Raw genomic sequence first — 20,643 nt, 5'->3', positions numbered from 1 at the left:
AAGGAAATGACACCAGATGGTAACTTGAATCCACATAAAGAAATAAACAGCACCAGTAATTTATCTGTGTATAAGGAACATTAAAAGATGCTGTAGCGTGCGGAGGACCCGGGTTCGATTCCCGGCCAGGGCACACAGGAGAAGCGCTCATTTGCTTCTCCACCCCTCCGCCGTGCTTTCCTCTCTGTCTCTCTCTTCCCCTCCCGCAGCCAAGGCTCCATTGGAGCAAAGATGGCCCGGGCGCTGGGGATGGCTCCTTGGCCTCTGCCCCAGGCGCTGGAGTGGCTCTGGTCGCAATATGGCGATGCCCAGGATGGGCAGAGCGTCGCCCCTGGTGGGCGTGCCGGGTGGATCCCGGTCGGGCGCATGCAGGAGTCTGTCTGACTGTCTCTCCCTGTTTCCAGCTTCAGAAAAATGAAAAAAAAAAAAAAAAAAAAGATGCTGTAATTTAAAAAAAAAAAAAAAGAATGTTGATGTAAACAAGTTAACAGCATCTTGAAATGCTGAGCAGGTGATAAATACTGAATAATGTAAATATTATTTTGGCTACATAATATATGCAGGGAAGAGAGGTATCCCTTTTTCAAAATCATATTTACTACTGTCACTACTAAAAATTTATTACTAACAATTATATTTTATACTAGTACAGTGATTTTCAACCAGTGTGTCATAAGAATTTTTAAAACATGTAATACCTGACTATTTAGTCAAGGGCACTGACCTTTTCCCCTTAGATTGTAAAAAAAAAAGAAAAAGACAACAGCCAACAAACAATAGCTGTCTAGTGTGAATGAATCAAAATTATACCTAATTTTTTTTGTCAGATTGGCAAAAAATATATTTTTTGGTATGCTGCAGAATTTTAATAATTATGCATACTATGATATGCAAATGGTTGAAAATCTCTGTACTAATGTAATCTCTAGTGAGAGAGGTACATTGTACTACATGTTGTGGATATACAATGGAGTCCGGAGAAACTGTTTAGATATAAATTCAGGCATAACCATTACTGAAGTCGGCCACATCTGCGGGCCCTCAGGAAAGACTAGGATCCCTGATGAGAATGAGCTGTGTAGTTACCAATTTTTTGCTGAACATTTAAATAATACCATTAGCTCTTTGATATTTAGTAGAACATTAGAGAAAAGTTAAAAAAATACTTTTATATTTGGGAAGCAAGTATACCAGCCAGGGAGACAGTTTTGCTTATATAGTGGTTAAGTGATTGGGTTCTAGACCCAGAAGAACATGGGTTCAAATTTTACCTCTATATTGACTAATAAAGTGATGGAAAGGATTACATGAATTAGGCATGAAATGTATTTAATGTAATCCTCATACAGCAATATTCCCATCACTCACTCATTCATTTAGTAAATATAAATATATATGGAGCAGCTACAATATGGTGGGCAGTGGTCGAGAACAGTCAATGGTCTGGTTGCTATAGCAAGATCAAGACCTGGAAATTCTCTGTTCATAGGGAGCTTGTAATTTAAAAAAAATATTAGCTTTAAAAATTTTATTTTTCAATTACAGTTTACGTTCAATATTATTTTGTTTCATTTTCAGGTGTCAGGGAATTTGAATTTTTATTAGAGGTAGCTAGAAATAAATAAAAAGTGTCAAGTACTATGAAGAATAACAAAACAGGGTGAAGGAGAGAGAGGTGTAAAAATACTATTTTACAGAAAGTGGCCAGGGAGTAAATGGTAGCTTTTGTTAATATTTTATCACATTATATTTCAAAATCTATTTTGCTGTAAGAAGAAAAAGAAAAACAGGACAAGTAAGAGAAGAGGGAGAAAATGTAACAGACAATAAGGACAGCTAAGTGGGAAAAGAGTGAAGAATTGAGTGTGTATTGAATAGGATGAAGAATAAAAAAACTAAACGAGGAGAAGGGAAGAAAGAGGAGAAAACAAAATAGTTGGTGGAAAAAGAAAAAAGCTGGGGGGAAAGAGGAAAGAAAACAGGAGACTGAAACTCAGAGAAATTAATATCGCTCTTTAATTGCTCAATGGACTGTAAAATGTTTAGCTTTAGGATGAGCAAGGTAATGGTGTCTCAGGACACTGTTCTGAGGGCAGGACTAGTGATGTAATTTACAGAAGCCAATACAAAATGAAAATGCAGCCCCGTGTTCAAAAATGACCAAGAATTACAAGGTGGGGATGGCAGAGCATTAAGCCAAGTGCAGCTGCATAGGTCGCACATAATGAGCCAACCACACAGCAAGCATTCAGTAAAATACTTGTTGAATGAAGAGAACCCCGGGCTAATGATTTTTAAACTTCTCTGAGGACTGGCTCATATTTAAGAAGAAATGATTTTATTTGGCTTCAATTTCAAATTTCATTTTATTGTTCCCCATTGTGGAGTTCAGGTCTTTATGGGACAAAAGAGTACTGGACATAGCTTTGCACAGGAACCCCCCCCCCCCCCCAGGCCTCCCCAGACTCTGTTGATACTTTCTTGTACTTACAGAGTGTGGCCACTTGGGGTCACTGCACCAACAAGGCAGGAACTGGAGGAACACTATATCCCTCAAGAGCAGCTACAGGCACCAGGAAGACTCCTTTATTAAGAGTCAATGTATAATAAAGCATGTTGCACTTTACATTTTGATACAGTTCTACAATTATATGATGAAGACTCTTAAATGGTTTAAGAAACATCGGAATAATATTAGCAAAGTCCTGTGAAAATGAAGACTAGAAAGTCAGCTGAAGGGTTTCCAGGGGTGGGGAAGGGAATCTTTGTAGAGTTGCACCCTACCTCATGAAACATGCGTTTACAACATCAAGCTTAAATTCAAAAGTATCTGCATGTGTATCATTCATTTAACAACTATTAGCTGGGCTGGGCAGTAAACAATACCCACCCTGTTCCTGCGCCTGGAAGTGGAGACAGATTCAGTGATTTATTTACCACCACATGTGCCTCAGAGAATAAGCACTACCTCCAAGGACAACAAAGAGGCACTAGATTTAGAAACAAGATCTGGGGGCTCACTAAATCGGATCAGGAACCAAAGGTCTGACTCAAAGACATGGCCCCATTTCCTCTTCCACAATAGAAGACAAATTGCAGGCAGTTTCTTCCAAGTAAGCATTCAGAAAAAACAAGGTTCAGGTTCAGAGAACCCTGATACAAAGTTAGGACATTCTGTTAATGATTTAAAAAATGAATATTTATGTGTTGGTTTTATTTTTATTTTATCAAGAGGAAGCTAAATTCTGGGCTTCCTGGTTTAATAATAAACGCCCCCAAATCCTAGTCTCTGATGGTAATGTTGAGCTCTGGGCTAAACGTTATACATATATCACTTCCTTTAATCGCCACACAACTTGGTGAACTAGAAACTGTTAATATCCCTAATTCACATTTGAAGAAACTGAGGCTTACATAAGTTAAGTAACTCTCCCAAGGCTCAACATCTAGTAAAAGATGAGTTGGAATTTGAACCTAAGCAGTTAAATGCTAGACCAGGGCCTGGCCAGTTGGCTCAGTGGTAGAGCATCGGCCTGGCGTGCGAGGGGCCCGGGTTCGATTCCCGGCCAGGGCACATAGGAGAAGCGCCCATTTGCTTCTCCAGCCCCCCCCCCCTCCTTCCTCTCTGTCTCTCTCTTCCCCTCCCGCAGCCAAGGCTCCATTGGAGCAAAGATGGCCCAGGTGCTGGGGATGGCTCCTTGGCCTCTGCCCCAGGCGCTAGAGTGGCTCTGGTCACAGCAGAGCGACGCCCCGGAGGGGCAGAGCATCGCCCCCTGGTGGGCAGAGCGTTGCCCCTGGTGGGCGTGCCGGGTGGATCCCGGTCGGGTGCATGCGGGAGTCTGTCTGACTGTCTCTCCCCGTTTCCAGCTTCAGAAAAAAAAATACAAAAAAAAAAAAAATGCTAGACCAGGGCAACTGCATTCTGTAGCCTCCTTCTTAGGGAAGGGCTTTCCTCTGCTCGGTTATTAGTCTGAAGACAAGCAGCTCAGAGTGTAAGTCCTTGATGATGAAGAGTTCATTTACAGGTGAAATCCTTAATTCACTGGTTAGTTTCAAATGAGACACAGAATGCATCTCCGCCCTGCCATCTTCCTGGTATACCTTTCCCCTGCCAGGAGTCCTAAAGAGGGATTTGGGTTGGATCTCTGGAAGTCAGTACCCACTGCCTGAAAAATAACTCAGCATGTGTGTGCAACCTGCCTGTGTGTGCCCTACTGCCTCCAACCTCCTCAGACCAGTCTCATTAAATCTCTTAGCCCTTGGGTAAAACAACTTTGGAACATTCTTCTTTGATGACTTTTTAACTAATGGAAAAGACAGGAACTGGTTAATGGGTCCATCTTCTCCAGCTCCCTGCTGTGTGGCCTTGGACCAATGACAATCTCTCTCTGTTACTTCATATTAAATTGGAGACAGTAAAGAAGCTACCCACAGAATTTAAATTATATTTTAGTAAAATCAGTACTAACTTAACTACCAATCACATTAGTAAAGATTAAATTAGATAATATAAAGGGCTTAGCAAATAGTGCTTAATGAATCACTATTATGATTTTTATTTTGGCCTATACACGAAATTCTTTATTTTAGAGCCTTTGGAAATGTATCATTTTAGAACAGGTTTTTTTTGGTGCATAGTATATCTAAATCAATAGTTAAAATTTACATAGCTATTTAGGATATTTAAATTTTACATAGCTATTTAGAATATTTAACTCTAAATTCTTAGCAAAAATCTTCCGATGTTAGCAGAACTGTCAGAAGTCACAAAGGGAACCAGCAAAAGCTGTTTCAGAAGGAGAAGTGGTATATGAACTTCCTCACTGTAAGGTAGTTTTCCCCGACAAGAAGGAAGAGGGCTCAGAGCCACCAAGTATGGTATAGTAAAAGGCTTTATTGAGTACAGAGCGCGCATCCTGCCCGGCAAGGTTCCCTGGCCCCGAGGTAAGATGGAGGCCAGGGAAGTTGCCCGGATTAAACTGGGTGGGAGATATTTAAAGGGGTCCCTCTAGGGAAGTCGAGCTAACATGATGTAATTAAATCCCACTGGCTGGTAGATGGTCGCTTTTTTCCAAACGGTTCCTGTGAAGCTTCTTTTGGTGTGCTTGGTTGTGGGTGGTCCTAACCAAAGTTCGTGGGTCTGAGTTTCCCATGTGACCGTCCCCCATTATCCACCAACCTTACACTCTCTCTTTTTTTTTTTACAAAGACAGAGAGAGAGTCAGAGAGAGGGATAGATAGGGACAGACAGACAGGAACAGAGAGAGATGAGAAGTATCAATCATCAGTTTTTCGTTGCGACACCTTAGTTGTTCATTGATTGCTTTCTCATATGTGCCTTGACCGTGGGGCTACAGCAGACCGAATAACCACTTGCTCAAGCAGGGATCTTGGGTCTAAGCTGCCACGCTCAAGCTGGCAATCTCAGGATCTCGAACCTGGGTCCTCCGCATCCCAGTCCGACGCTCTATCCACTGCGACACCGCCCGGTCAGGTGGACTTCCTCTCTTCTTGACTTAAATTGCAGGAAAATACTGCTGCATACGTTGAGGTAATCTTAATGGGTAGGTGTTGAACTAGGCCAGGAGTGCGGAGTGCCCAGGCAGAGCCCACATCCCAGAACAGGGGTATCGGGCCTTAGGTTTGGATAGATGTCATCAGGATTGAAGAACAGAAGGGGAAATGGTCTGGGTAATGATTGTCAGGAATGTCCCGTCAGGAGACAATTGCCAAATAAAAAGCTGGCCTGTGCCACATGCCCTGATCTCCACCTTACTTTCTCCTCTTCAGAGCAATGAATTCCGGCCATGTGCATCGACTGAGTTAAGATAGCCTGCCATTTCCTGCAGAGACAACTGGCTTTCTAGTCTCTTTATAGGAAGGTATAACATTTGTCCTCGCTTTTTATGTTTCAGTTTCTGGTTCAATTTTTCAAAAGATTTATTTTGCCTTCTCAGGAGCTGAACCTGCAAGTTAGGTGTGCTAACACCAGGTGATGGTTCCCCAGTAATTGGAAAGGCAGTCAGCTAAGAAAAAAAAATTGTTTATTACTACTGAACAAAAATCAATGGCAGGAAGGGCCAAAACACTGGGATATAGGAATTTGGCTTGATCCAAGAGTAAAATGTTAAATAATGAGAGGAATGGATGAAGTTGATATCTTCTGACAAAAGTCCTTAAATACTGTTCTTACATTGAAGCTCTTGATAAAAGTGGGCACCAGGCATTTTGAGGCAACATTTTCTATTAGTGCTACAGATTTCTATTGAGGCACCTGAATACAGCCACATTATATACTATTTATTATATTTAATGTCAGTGTACAAAGAGCAAGTTTGAAGAAACTAACATTTTACAATTTTATATTCTCAATTTTTTGTGTGTGTGACAGAGAAAGAGAGACAGAGAGAGGGACAGATAGGGACAGACAGACAGGAAGGGAGAGAGATGAAAAGCATCAGTTCTTTGTTGTGGCTCCTTAGTTGTTCATTGATTGCTTTCTCATATGTGCCTGGGCCAGGGGGCTACAGCAGAGCGAGTGACCCCTTGCTAGAGCCAGCGATCTTGGGGTTCAAGCCAGTGACCTTTGGGCTCAAGCCAGCAACCACGGGTCATGTCTATGATCCCACGCTCAAGCCAGCAATTCTGCTCTCAAGCTGGATGAGCCTGCACTCAAGCCGGCGACCTCGGGGTTTCGAACCTGGGTCCTCTGCGTCCCCGTCTGACACTCTTATCCACTGCACCACCGCCTGGTCAGGCTGTTCTCATTTCTAATTGTTACCAGTCACAGAGTAATCAAAGTCCTGCCTTATGCTTAGACCTCTTTGAAATGCTGTTTTCTAACTCATCCTGACCTCATTCGAATGGCTTCAGAGCTTCCATACTGTCTGGTTTCAAAAGCCCTCCAGTTCTCTCATAGCTATGTGCAGAACTCTATGAGGAACTATGGGAAATTGCAAAATTAAAAAAAAAGTTTCTCTGACCTTAAGGACCTTAACATGGTGTGATGGTGCTGGTGAACTTGGGAAGAGCTTGTTTTTGTTGTTGTCTCTGCATATTCTTGCAGTTCAAGAAAGTGGGATTTCCTAGAGATGATCTGGCTTCTCCTGTACCATCAAGACAGTGGAAACAGGCTTATGACGGGGTTTCTGGTAGAATGAGCAATTGGATATAGCAGAGCTTCCTTGTTCTTCCCAAACCAGCAAGCACTGAGGTCAGCAGCATTTTGGTTCCCTGGGGGCCAAGTGTACAAAAACATACAAAACACCCAAATATATGAAAAGGAACCAATCAAAACAAGTGCAAACTATTAAAATAGTCATTGGTAGAATGGATAAATGTGCTAAATTGAATCTAGAGTCATTTACAGATAGGGAAACTGAAATATAATGATTAGATTCTTGCCCTACATCACCCAGCTGTGAAGGATCCAGGAATTAAACAGGTTGCCCGTCTTCAGAGCTCATGCTTTTAACTACTATGCAACACCACCTCCCAGGATTTTTGTGGGAAGGATGGAGACAGGCTTCTAGTTAAAGCTCTCTGAAGGAAGTGAGTAAATAGCAAAGGGCCTGGTTGACTCAAAGAAATGTCCAGAGCCCTGGTTAATGGAGACCAGAAACCAGTTGTCCTTTGGGGCTGGGTTTGCACTCTCATCCTGATTCATCTTTCTCAGTCGCTGCTTTGATCAAACTGGTTTGCTCAGCGTCCTACAGACATGTCATTAAACAGGACTCTTCTATATTCGTACCTTTGTGCAAGCCACCCCACTTTCTTTTCCCATCTCTGATGCCCTCTCGTCTCAAAAACTTCCACCACTCATCCCAGCTAGAGCAACTTGGGGGCGCTCGGGTTTAAGGACTTCGGCATGAAATTATATATGCTCTGGGCTTCTCTTGCATCTTTGCCATTAAGTGTCATGGTATTTCAATTCATTTTTCTGGAGCTTATAATTTATTTCCAGGTGATTGGACTCCATGAGCTTCCTGAAGGCAGGGACATAAATCTACCCTGAAGGGTTGTCAAGGCCGTCAGCTGGGATTTTCCTGGGTTCATTCCTAAAATAAACATTACTCTCCAATACACAATTCCGCTTTTCTTGAGTGCACGTTTTCCTTTTTCTGACTCTCCACCAACCAGAGTACTTCAGGTCTCCTTGTTCAATTCTCCTGCAGCTTTTATTACAGGTTGAAGGTAATTATTGGATTGTCGTAGCAGAAGGTCCGGCACACAAAACAAGAATACCTGTTAAAGCCAGGCAGTCACAAGACAGCAACTGGGACAAATGGAGGGGTTGAGCGGGAGGCAACGCGTCTCATCGTCTTCCCAGGCAGCACCTTGGCCTTGGGCAGGTGCCAGTGCCGGGATCCCGCGCGCCCCCGCCTCCGCGCCCGCCCCACGCCCCGCCCCTTTGCGCTCGCGCCCCGTGCCGCTCGCTCCCGCAGTCGGCGCGGTGCCGCGCCTCGCCGGCTCCTCAGCTTCCAGCCAAGATGGCGGAAAGCGGTGAAACTCTGGGCACCGTTCCGGAGCATGAGCGGATCTTGCAGGAGATCGAGAGCACCGACACCGCCTGCGTGGGGCCTACTCTCCGGTAAAGCCCTCATCCCTCCGGGACCTCGAATTGCCCCCGCCGGTCTCTCGTGAGGAGCCGGGCGGAGCAGCCCGACAGGTGGTGCGCGCGGAGGCGGGCGGGGGCGGTCCGGGGCGGAGGTCTGGGACCCCGGCCCAGCTGGGGCGGGGCGGGGCGGAACTGGCGGCTGCACCTGTAGCCTCGGCCGGCCTCGGCCGCGGGAGCTGTCACCGCGCGGGCGGTGGGTGTGGCTGCCCGGCGCCGCGGCGCCTGCCTCCCGGCCTCGGGCCTGCCGGGCATCTTGATCCGGGCCGGGCTGAGGGCGCACTGGCCGCGGGCGTGCCGGGAGCGAAGGTTAACCGCTGGCGGCCGGCGTGACAGCTGTGCGGAGGCGCGCGCAGGTGGAATCCCCGGCGCGCTGGGCTGCCGCAGGCGTGGGAGAATTGAAATTGAGCGGGAGACGCCGGCGCCGTGATCCGCGGGCGCGGTCGAGTGGACGAGAAGGGAGCGTGGGCTGCAGGGGAGGAGCTGATGCTCGGCAACGCGCTGGTGTGACCGTGCATTCACCCAGCAAAGCTTTTTACTTATTTAAGAGTTTCATTAATTTTGCATTATTTTTTCCGTTTATTTATAAAAGAATCTCCATAGTACTACGTAATGAATATTCCAGACTGACTACCTGCTGCCCTAATAATAGACTATTAGTCGGATGCTATACTGCTCTATTAGATTAGGTTAGGCACTCTCTTCAAGAATAAGTGCTTTTTAAATAGAAGGCTTTATCATTTGCAGTGATGATAATGAAATTATGATTCACTTAGGGGACTTAGGACTGATTGTGCTTTATCGTTATTATTTTCTTCAGGATACGCTTCCTAGAAATGGAGCGCTCTGTTTTGTGGACCTGTGCATGTAATATAAAGTGAAACAAGTTCAAGTTATAATGCAAATCCCCCTTACCCTGAGAGTCCGGGGACCTGGGTTTTGCCCCAGTTCTATCACCGATGAAGTGAGCAGTCACGAGCAAAAATCATTTAACCTTTCTGGACCTGGACTTCCTTATTTGTAGACTGGTAGAGGTGGATGTTTAGATGCCCAGAAAGCCCAGGACATTAGGGACCTTGCCTGTTTATTCACTGCTGTATCCCTAACACCAAGCATATAGCAGGTACCTGATAAATTTTTATCACGTGATGTTCTTGCTATGCTATGATAAGCATGATGAATGCATTTTCTTAATTTTTCAGCATAATTATTTTCATAAAACTACATTTGGTAATGAAAATAGAAGTCCTAGATTAAAAGGAAACTTTGCTTTCTTCATTACATAGTGAAACTGAAAGAACACTGTGTGGTATAGTTATCAGCACAATCCATTTTTGAAAATTATTGGTTATGAAGGAGATGCTTCATCTTGGGAGAATGTGCTAGGCAATATCCTTGAAAAAAATAAGAAATTAGAAAAATTTGAAATATATTGAGAAACTTTTGTGACACAGAGTACTTGTATTTACCATATTATTTTGTTCTGTTTTTCTGTACAATTGTGTCACCTGCTCACTTGGTTGAAACCCACGCTCTCTTCTTTGACTAACTTCATTGACTCATACTTACTCTATATATTTGTTATCTCTCATTTTTAAGCTATGGCTTCAACACACACATAGAAGGCACTGCATGGAATTCTTTTTCTGTCTTTTTTCATTTCTTTTCCTTTTTATTTATTGAAGTGACACTGGTGAACAAAATTAAACAAGTTTCAGGTGCACAGTTCCACAACACATGAGTCATCTGTACAGCAGTTCTTTTTCTTGAACAGTGTTTAAGCTACTACTATGTGTTCCCCTAGATTCTGAGTGAAGCGCTAATATTAAATTCTAACAAATCTTTTATTATGGTAAAATTGAAAAATTTAAAAGTAAAATAGTTTAATGAAGCACCATGAACCCATCATCTTGCTTCAGTTTATCACCAGGCTAATCTAATTTGATTTTCCCCCCTATCCATTCTCCCTCACCCTGGGTTGGTTTGAAGTAAATCCAAGATATAAATTCATCCATAAATATTTTGGTATTAAGGTTAATTTTTGTTATTTCCCAGTTATCTTTTATGTGGCCTGTAGGCTTCTGTAGTTCTGATTATTTTTCTCGGTGTCAGACGTTTTTAGCCTGATCTTATCTTTTTTTTTTTTTTTTGTATTTTTCCGAAGCTAGAAACGGGGAGAGACAGACAGACTCCCGCATGCGCCCGACCGGGATCCACCCGGCACGCCCCCCAGGGGGCGATGCTCTGCCCCTCCGGGGCATCGCTCTGCCACGACCAGAGCCACTCTAGCGCCTGGGGCATAGGCCAAGGAGCCATCCCCAGCGCCGGGGCCATCTTTGCTCCAATGGAGCCTCGGCTACTGGAGGGGAAGAGAGAGACAGAGAGGAAGGAGAGGGGGAGGGGTGGAGAAGCAGATGGGCGCTTCTCCTGTGTGCCCTGGCCGGGAATCGAACCCAGGACTTCTGCACGCCAGGCTGACGCTCTACCACTGAGCCAACCGGCCAGGGCCCAGCCTGATCTTATCTTGATTGACTTTTTATAAAATCTGGCTTTCTGGGGAAAGCCAAATGATTAAATGCAAATTATGTATACCATCTTCATAGTGCCTGGCATATAATATGGTTCTTTGACTGCAATGGAATTAAATTAGAAATAACTAATAGAAAACTCTGGAAAATTCCCAAGTATTTGGATACTGAAAAACACAAAAAACACACATCTAAGTAACCCATTGGGTGAAAGAAGGAATCAAAAGAGAAATTAGAAAGTATTCTGAATAGAATAAAATGAAAATACAATGTCAGAATTTGTAGGATGCAACTAGAGTAATACAGAGAAATTTAAGCACTAAACACCTGTACTGGAAAAGAATTTTCAAGTCAGTGGCCTCACCTTCTAATTTAAGAAACTAGAAAAAGAAGAGCAAATGAAGCCCAGAAAAGCCAAAGAAGAGAGATGATTAACATCAGAGTGGAAAATCAATGAAACAGGAAATAGAAAAACAATTGAGAAGATCATTGAAACTAAAACCTGAATGGATCTTTGAGATCAGTAAAGTTGATGAACCTTTATCTAGGGGGAAAAAAGTAGAAGATACCAACTATCAGGAATTATTAATTCCTAATAGGAGTATCAGGAATGAGAGAGGTAACATTACTACAGATTCTTTAGATATTAAAAGATATATTAAAGGAATATTATGAACAACTTCATGCCAGTGCATTTGATAACTTTTAAGAAATGGGCAGATGCCTTGAACAATCAAGGCATTTGTTGGCAAATGGGCAAACTATCAAAGCTGACTTAAGAATAGATAGATAACTGAATGGACCTGTATCAATTAAAGAAGTTGAATTTCCTGTATAAATCCTTCTCCAAAAGGAAACTCTGGGCCCAGATGGGTTTACTAGTGAATTTTATAACATTTAAGGAAAAATTACTACCAATTCTATTAAAATTCTTCCAGAAAAATTTAAGAGGTGGGAATATTTTGCAATTTATTTTGATGTCAATGTTCATCGATACTAAAACTAAAGAAAGACCTATCTAGAAAAGGAGACTATGGGCCAGTATTAGTCATAAACAGGATGAAAATACTTTAAAACAAAATACATGATGATCAAATTGGATTTGTTTCAAGAAAGCATGTCAGCTTAACATTTGAAAAACCAATCAATGTAATTTACAATATTAAGCCAAAAAAGAAAAATTGTTGGTGCAGAAAAAGCATCCACAGATCTAACATTCATTTCTGATAAAAAAAAAAACAACCCTCAGAAACTAGGAATGGAAAATTCTCAGCCAAAAAGGGACATCTGTGAGAAACTTATAGCTAAAATTGTACTTAATGGTGAAGGACTGACTGCTTTGCTCCTAAATCAGGTGTAAAGCCCAGATGCTCATTTGTACCACTTCTGTTCAACATTGTGTTGGAGGTCCTTGCCAGTATAATAAGATGAGGAAAAAAGGAGATTAGACAACTGTCTTTATTTGTAGACAATATGATCATTTATAGAGAAAATCATGTGCAATCTAGAAAAGCTATTAGAAATGATAAGTGAGTTTAGCAAGGATGTATCATGCCATATTAACATGCAAAAAACAGCCTGACTAGCTGGTGGCACAGTGGATAGAGTATCGGACTGGGGTGCGGAGGACCCAGGTTCGAGACCCCAAGGTTGCCAGCTTGAGCGCCAGCTCATCTGGTTTGAGCAAAGCTCACCAGCTTGGACCCAAGGTCACTGGCTTGAGTAAGGGGTTACTTGGTCTGCTGAAGGCCCACGGTCAAGGCACATATGAGAAAGCAATCAATGAACAACTAAGGCAGGGGTCCCCAACCTACGGCCAGCGGGCCATATGCGGCCCCCTGAGGCCATTTATCCGCCTCCACCACACTTCTGGAAGGGGCACCTCTTTCATTGGTCAGCTGGAGGAGTGTATGTGGCAGTGCCGCAAAGGGCGGCATCGCTCACGTATAGTATTACTTCCAGTGACGTGGGACGCGCGCCATGGCTCCGGAAGCATGTCATATCACTTGTTATGGCTAGCAGTGACAAATATGGAACCGGACATTGACCATCTCATTAGCCAAAAGCAGGCCCATAGTTCCCATTGAAATACTGGTCAGTTTGTTGGTTTAAATTTACTTGTTCTTTATTTTAAATATTGTATTTATTCCCGTTTTGTTTTTTGATTTTAAAATAAGGTATGTGCAGTGTGCATAGGGATTTGTTCATAGTTTTTTTTAAAGTCGGGCCCTCCAACGGTCTGAGGGACAGTGAACTGGCCCCCTGTGTAAAAAGTTTGAGGACCCCTGAACTAAGGTGTCACAACAAAAAACTGATGATTGATGCTTCTCATCACTCTCTGTCCCTGTCTGTCCCTCTCTCTCACTCTGTCTCTGTAAAAATAAAACAAAATAAAATAAAATAAAAATAAAATAATATGCAAAAAACAGTTCTGTTTCTATATGTTAGCAAGGAACAATCAAACATTAAAATGTGATGTAAAATATATGAAATACTTAAAGATAAATTGGACAAAAGATATGAAAGACTTGTACATGAAAATTATAAAACATTGCTGATAGAAATTAAAGAGGACCTAAATAAATGCACATATATGCTGTATTCATGGACCAGAAGACTCAATATTGTTGTCAGTTTTTCCCAAATTGGACTTCAGATTCAAGGCAATTGCAATAAAAATCTCAGGAGAGTATTTTTTTTGTGTGTACAAATTGACAAGCTGAGTCTAAAGTCTACAAGGAAATGCAAAGGATCTGGAATAGCTAACATTATTTGGGGAAAAAAACTAACAGTTTATACTACCTGGTTTTAAGACTTATTATAAAGCTAGAGTAAACAAAACAGTGTAATGCTAGTATTAAAATAGGCACATAGAAACTGAATAGACTCCATATATGGATTCACACATATAGTCAGTTTAGACAAAGATGCAAAGGTAATTCATTAGAAAAAGATAGTTTTTAAAAATAATGGTGATGGGACAATTGGATATTCAAATACAAAATAATGAACTTTGCACTATATTTAAAATTTTAACTCAAAATGCATTTCAAATATAAAATGCAGAACTATAAAACTCTTAGAAACCAGATAGAGGAAATCTATGTGACTTTGGGTTGGACAAAAATTTCTTAGATACTATTCCAAAAGAAAAATTTGATAAATTGGACTTAGTCAAAATTGAGAACATCTGATCTTCAAAGAGACTATTAAGGGAATGAAAAGAGAAGCCACGGATGGGGAGAAAATGTTTGCAAATCACATATCAGATAAGAAAAAATTGAGTCCAGAGTATATAAAAGAAATCTTTAACACAGAAGAAAGCAAACCAATTAAAAATAGTTAAGTGATTTGGACAGATACTGCATAAAGGAAGATACATAGAGGGCGAATAAGGATATGAAAAAATGCTTAATATCATTAGTTGTTAGAAAAATGCAAATTAAAATTACAACATTAAACTACCACCATATTGGAAAATCTAAAAGACTGACCATGCCATGTATTGGCGAAGTTGTAGAACAATGGGCACTCATAACACTGCTACAGGAATTTCGTAGATGCCATTTGTCAGGTTGAGGAAGTTCCCTTCTCTTCCTAGTTGGTTGAGTGTTTCTATTATGAAGGAATGTTGAATTTTGTTATAGTCTTTTTCTGTAGCTATTGAAATGGTCGTGTGGATTTTATTCTTTATTATATTGGTATGTATATATTACATTAATTTTCAGATGTAAATCATCTTGTATTTGTGGGATAAATTCCACTTGGTCATAGTATATAATCCTTTTATATGGTGCTGGATTTTGTTTGCCAGAATTTTGTTTATAATTTTTGCATGTATATTTACAAGGGATATTCTGTTATTTTCTGGTCATGTCTTTGTCTGGTTTTGTTATGAGAACAATTCCTTGTAGAATGAGTTGGTTTGTGTTTTGAATTGAGGTGATTATGTGTTTTTCCTCCTTTATTCTGTCCATGTGGTGTATTACATTGATTTTTTTTTTTATGTTGAATCACTCTCGTATTCCTGGGATAAATTTTATTTGGTTATAGTGTATAATCCTTTTAATATGTTGTTAGATTAGGTTTGTAGTATTTTGTTGAGATTTTTATGTGTATATTGATAAGAAATATTGATCTGTAATTTCCTTTTTTGGTGATGTCTTTATCTGGCTTTGGTATTAGAGCATTAATTTTCAACCATTGTGCCACTGCACAATGATGTGCCACAAGAATTTTTAGAAAACATGCAATACCTGAGTATTTAGTTGGGCACCTCTTTTCCCTTTTATTGTCACATAAAAAAATGACACAGCCAACAAAACAATAGCTACTAAGCGTGAATGAATCAAAATTACACCTATTGTTTTTTTGTCAGATTGGCAAAATAAATTATTTGACGTGCCACAGAATTGTAGTAATTAGTTTATGTGTTCCATGAGATGAAAAAGTTGAAAATCACTGTATTACAGTAGTGCGGGTCTCATCGAATGAGTTAGGGAGTGCCCTTCCTCTTCCACTTTTTGAAAGAGTTTGGGAAGGATTAGCTTTTTTGTTTGTTTTGTTTTTTAGTGAGAGATAGGAAGGAAGAAAGATGAGAAACATCAACTCATAGTTGTGTCATTTTAGTTGTTTGATTGCTTCTCATGTGTGCCTTGACCCCAGGGAGCTCAAGGCAAGCCAGTGACCCCAGGTCAAGCTAGTGAGCTTGGGCTTTAAGCCAGTGAATTTGGGGCTCAAGCCAGTGACCATGGGCCCTTGGACCTTGGTCCTCAGCATCCAAGGTCAACGCTCTATCTACTGCACCACCACTGATCAGGCTAGTTTTAAATCTTTTTCTGGGAGGTTGGGGAGAGGCAAGGAGAGAGAGACTGTTGAGCTGTTCTTGTATGTGTCCTGACCAGGGACTTGAACTGGCAACCTCTACCCTCCTGGATGAGGCTCCAACCAACTGAGCTATTCAGCCAGGGCTTAATTTTTCTTTTTCTTTTTCTTTTTTTTTTTCAGAGACAGAGAGAGGAAGAAAGAGAGAGGGGAGGGTTAAGGGAAGCATTCATTTGTTGTTCCACTCAGTCTTTTTTTTGGCAGAGACAGAGAGAGAGTCAGAGAGAGGGACAGATAGACAGGAAGGGAGAGAGATGAGAAACAAATTCTTTGTTGAGGTTTCTTAGCTGTTCATTGATTGATTTCTCATATGTACCTTGACGGGGGGGGGGGACTACAGCAGACCGAGTGACCCCTTGCTCAAGCCAGCAACCTTGGGCTCAAGCTGGTGAGCCTTGCTCAAACCAGATGAGCCCGCTGTCAAGCTGGCGACCTTGGGGTCTCGAACCTAGGTCCTCGGCATCCTAGTTCAATGCTCTATCCACTGCGCCACCGCCTGGTCAGGCTCCACTCACTCTTACATTCATTGGTGGCTTCCTGTGTGTGCCCTGACCAGGGATTGAACCCACTACCTTGTCCTTTGGGGATGACTCTCTTAACTGGCTGAGCTAACCAGCCGAGCTAACCAGCCAGGGTCTAATTTTTTTAAATATTTGGTAGATTAATCATGAAGCCATCTAGCTTTTTATATTGTTTGGAGATTATTGATTCTGATTCCATCTCATATTATAACTCTGTTCATTTTCATTGTCATTCATCCCAAAGTAATTTTAAAATTTCCTTTGCAATTTCTTCTGACTCATTGGTTATTTAGAAATGTGTTGTTTAATTTCCACATATTTGTGTGTTTCTCAAATGTCCTTTTGTTATTAGTTTCTTATTTCATTGCTTTGTGGCCACATCATACTTTTTCTGATTTCAGTCCTTTTAAATTTGTTGAGGCTTGTTTTGTATATAGTTCTACATATGGACTCTCTTGCAGAATTTTTCATGTGCACTTAAGAAAACAGTATATCCTGCTGTTGTTAGGTGGAATATTATATAGATGTCTGTTATACTTGTTCAAGTTTTCTGTGTGTGTGTGTTTTTTTAAATCTTCTGCTTAGCTATTCTATCTATTTTTAGATAATGGATAGTTTTTGCTTTATGTACTTTTGGAGCTCTGCTGTAATACGTTCTGTATGTATATACTTGTTATATGTTCCTAATTGACTCTTTCACATGAAATATCCCTATTTATTTTTAGATTTGTTTTAAAGTCTATTTTTTCTCATTTTGATATAGCCACTCTAGCTTTCTTATGATTGGATCTTTACATATGTCTTTTTTTTTTTTTTTTTTGTATTTTTCTGAAGTTGGAAACGGGGAGGCAGTCAGACAGACTCCCGCATGCGCCCGACCAGGATCCACCCGGCATGCCCACCAGGGGGCGATGCTCTGTTGCAACCAGAGCCATTCTGGTACCTGAAGCAGAGGCCATAGAGCCATCCTCAGCGCCCGGGCCAACTTTGCTCCAATGGAGCCTTGGCTGCGGGAGGGGAAGAGAGAGACAGAGAGGAAGGAGAGGGGGAGGGGTGGAGAAGCAGATGGGCACTTCTTCTGTGTGCCCTGGCCGGGAATCGAACCTGGGACTCCTGCATGCCAGGCCAACGCTCTACCACTGAGCCAACTGGCCAGGGTCTATATGTCTTTTTTATCCTTTTACTTTCAATCTGTTTTTATCTTTTAATCGAGTGCCTCCTAAATGTAGCATGTTGTTGGATCTTGGTTTTTGTTTTTTTTATCCAGTTTGACAATCTCTGAGTTTTGATTGAATTGTTTAATCTTTTTATATTTAATGTTATTTATATATGTGGATTTATACTATTTTCTTTTTTTTTCTTTATGTCTCATTTCTTTTTTTGGTCCTCTTCAATTTTTACTGAGTGAATATTTTCTAGTGTAACATTTTAATCACTGCTTTTTCAAAGTTATTTCTTAGTGGTTGCTCTCAGATTAAATTTCAAATTTATTTTAACTTGATTTCAAATGTTACTCCTATAACTATTCCGTTTCCCCTTTTTGTACTGTTGTTACATATCTTTCATGTGTGTGTGTTACAAATCCAACAATCCATTGTTATAGTTGTTACTTTATGTAATGTTTTGTCTTTGAACAAAGCTGAGAGAAGAAAGGAGAGCAAGGACATATTTGTAGAGTCTGTTGTGTTAACCTTAATTACCATTTTATTTGTTGCTGAATTTTTAGTTGTCATCACGTGTCATTTTCTAATTCAGTACAGCTTTGCTTCCACATACCACTTTTGTACTGTTGTTGTAAAATACATTACATTTCTGTATGTTTGCCCAGCAATAGAATTATCTATGTGTTGTTTTATGCAATTGCTTTTTAAATTAGCTAAGAGAAGAAAGTTGCATTTATATTGTGTTTTATAATTACCTTCATGTTTTACAGTTACCTTTGCTGGTACTCTTTTGTGTGTGGGATGTGTATTCATATGGCCATCTGGGCTTACTTTTTTTGATCTTGTAGAACTTCTGTTAGTATTTCTTGTAATGTTGGTCAGCTAGTAACTAATTCTCTTGGTTTTTGTTTACTTGGAAATGTCTTTATTTTCATTTTTTTGAAAAACAGTTTTGATGGATATAAGACTCTTGGTTGACAGTTTTTTCTTTTAGCAGTTTGAAATATGACATCTCCTTGCTTTCTGGTCTCCATTGTTTCTGATAAGAAGTCAGTTGTTAACTTACTGGTATTCCCTTGTGTGTGGTTTTTCTTTTGCTGCTTTCAAGGTTTTTTTTTGTCTTTCATTATTTTTACTATGATGTGCCTGGGTATGGACCTCTTTTCATTTACCCTTCTTGGAGTTTATTAATCATCTTAGATTCTTACATTAATGCTTTTCATCAAGCCTGGGGAACTTTAGTAATTATTTCTTCAAATATTTTTTCTGCTCCTTTCTCTTCTTTACTCCCATCATGTGTATGTTGTTGTGCTTAATGATGTCTGTATTTCTCTGAGGCTCTATTCATTTTCTATATATTTTTCCCCCTCTCTTTTTTTTTTTTTTTTTTGGTATTTTTCTGAAGTTGGAAATGGGGAGGCAGTCAGACAGACTCCCGCATGTGCCTGACCGGGATCCACCCGGCATGCCCACCAGGGGGCGACGCTCTGCCACAATCAGAGCCATTCTAGCGCCTGAGGCAGAGGCCACAGAGCCATCCTCAGCGCCCGGGCAAACTTTGCTCCAATGGAGCCTTGGCTGCGGGAGGGGAAGAGAGAGACAGAGAGGAAGGAGAGGGGGAGAAGTGGAGAAGCAGATGGGTGCTTCTCCTGTGTGCCCTGGCCGGGAATCGAACGCGGGACTCCCACATGCCAGGCCGATGCTCTACTCCCCTCTCTTTTTTAAAATGTTTATTTTATTGAATTTTTTAGAGAGAGGAAGGGAGAGAGAAAGACAGGAGCATTGATCTGTTCCTGTATGTGCCCTGACCGGGGATTGAACTGGCAATCTCTGTGCTTCAGGATGATGCTCCAACCAACTGAGCTATCTGGCCAAGTCTCCTCTCTCTGTTCTTTGGATTGCATAATCTCTGTTAGTTTGTCTTCAAATAGTCTATATTTCTTCTGACAATTTACATCTACTCTTGAGATTCTCTAATGACTTTTTAATTTTTGTTAATGTCTTTTTAATTTTTGTTACTGACTTTTAACTCCAAAATTTATACTTGTTTTTTTTAATAATTTCTATTTCTTTATTGATATTTATTGTCTATTTTAATGTATATTTTACTAGACATTGCCATTATACTTTTCTTCTTTAAGCATAATTCTCTTTGGTATTATGAACGTAGTACTTTGAAATTGTTGTAAGATCCGACGTCTGGGCTCTCTAACAGGGCCTGTTTCTTTTCCTGTGTGTAAGTCACAATCTCCTGTTTTCTTATCTCATAATTTGTTGTTATTGAAAATAACAAATTTTAAGTAATCTATTGTAGCAACTTTTGATATTGATTACCACCACTTTACCACCCTCTAGGGCAGGGGTCCCCAAACTTTTTACTCGGGGCCAGTTCACTGTCCCTCAGATTGTTGGAGGGCCGCCACATACAATGCTCCTCTCACTGACCACCAATGAAAGAGGTGCCCCTTCCAGAAGTGCAGCGGGGGCCGGATAAATGGCCTCAGGGGGCCGCAGTTTGGGGACGCCTGCTCTAGGGCCTGTTGTTTTTGTTCAGTGTCTTGACTGCACTCTATTAGTCACATGTATTTCCCTCCCAGTGGGAAGCCTCTGCTGTTGCTCTTCAGAAAGTGCAGTCTTGGTGTATACAGAGGATAGTGGTTTTGGCAGAGTTCTTGTTGACTCTCTCTTTGATCTCTTTGTTGTCTGCCTCTGTTGGTATCCCACTCAGCAGTTACACTCCAGTAATTATTGACTGGTTGCTATATTGTCTTCCACAGTATTCTGGGGCATAAGTTGTTTCACATTCTGATCCAGCTAAATTTGGTCTTCTTTGCAGTGGAAGATGTTTTCTTTTACTTTTTATGCAATTAATATTTTGAGGGAATACTTTAGATTAAACCCATAGGAATGAGAAAAATAGGACAGGGGAGGGG

At 41.0% G+C, this 20,643-nt stretch overlaps 1 protein-coding gene across 2 annotated transcripts in view; it reads left to right on the top strand.

The window, feature by feature from the left end:
• The first annotated feature begins 8,432 nt into the window (after positions 1 to 8,432).
• The window catches only part of EXOC6 (exocyst complex component 6), a 182,964-nt gene continuing 170,753 nt past the window's right edge, over positions 8,433 to 20,643 (top strand). The window contains exon 1 of one of the 2 annotated variants that reach the window (XM_066355669.1): positions 8,433 to 8,590. In XM_066355669.1, the coding sequence (XP_066211766.1) occupies positions 8,490 to 8,590 (101 nt within the window). In that variant the 5' untranslated portion in view covers positions 8,433 to 8,489. The remainder of the gene's footprint in view (positions 8,591 to 20,643) is intronic. The other variant, XM_066355668.1, reaches the window with a different exon arrangement.

Source organism: Saccopteryx leptura, chromosome 13 (genome assembly GCF_036850995.1).
Source record: "Saccopteryx leptura isolate mSacLep1 chromosome 13, mSacLep1_pri_phased_curated, whole genome shotgun sequence".
Lineage (NCBI taxonomy): Eukaryota > Metazoa > Chordata > Mammalia > Chiroptera > Emballonuridae > Saccopteryx > Saccopteryx leptura.
Note: the sequence above shows the minus strand (reverse complement) of the source record. Positions and strands in the feature narration are given on the sequence as shown.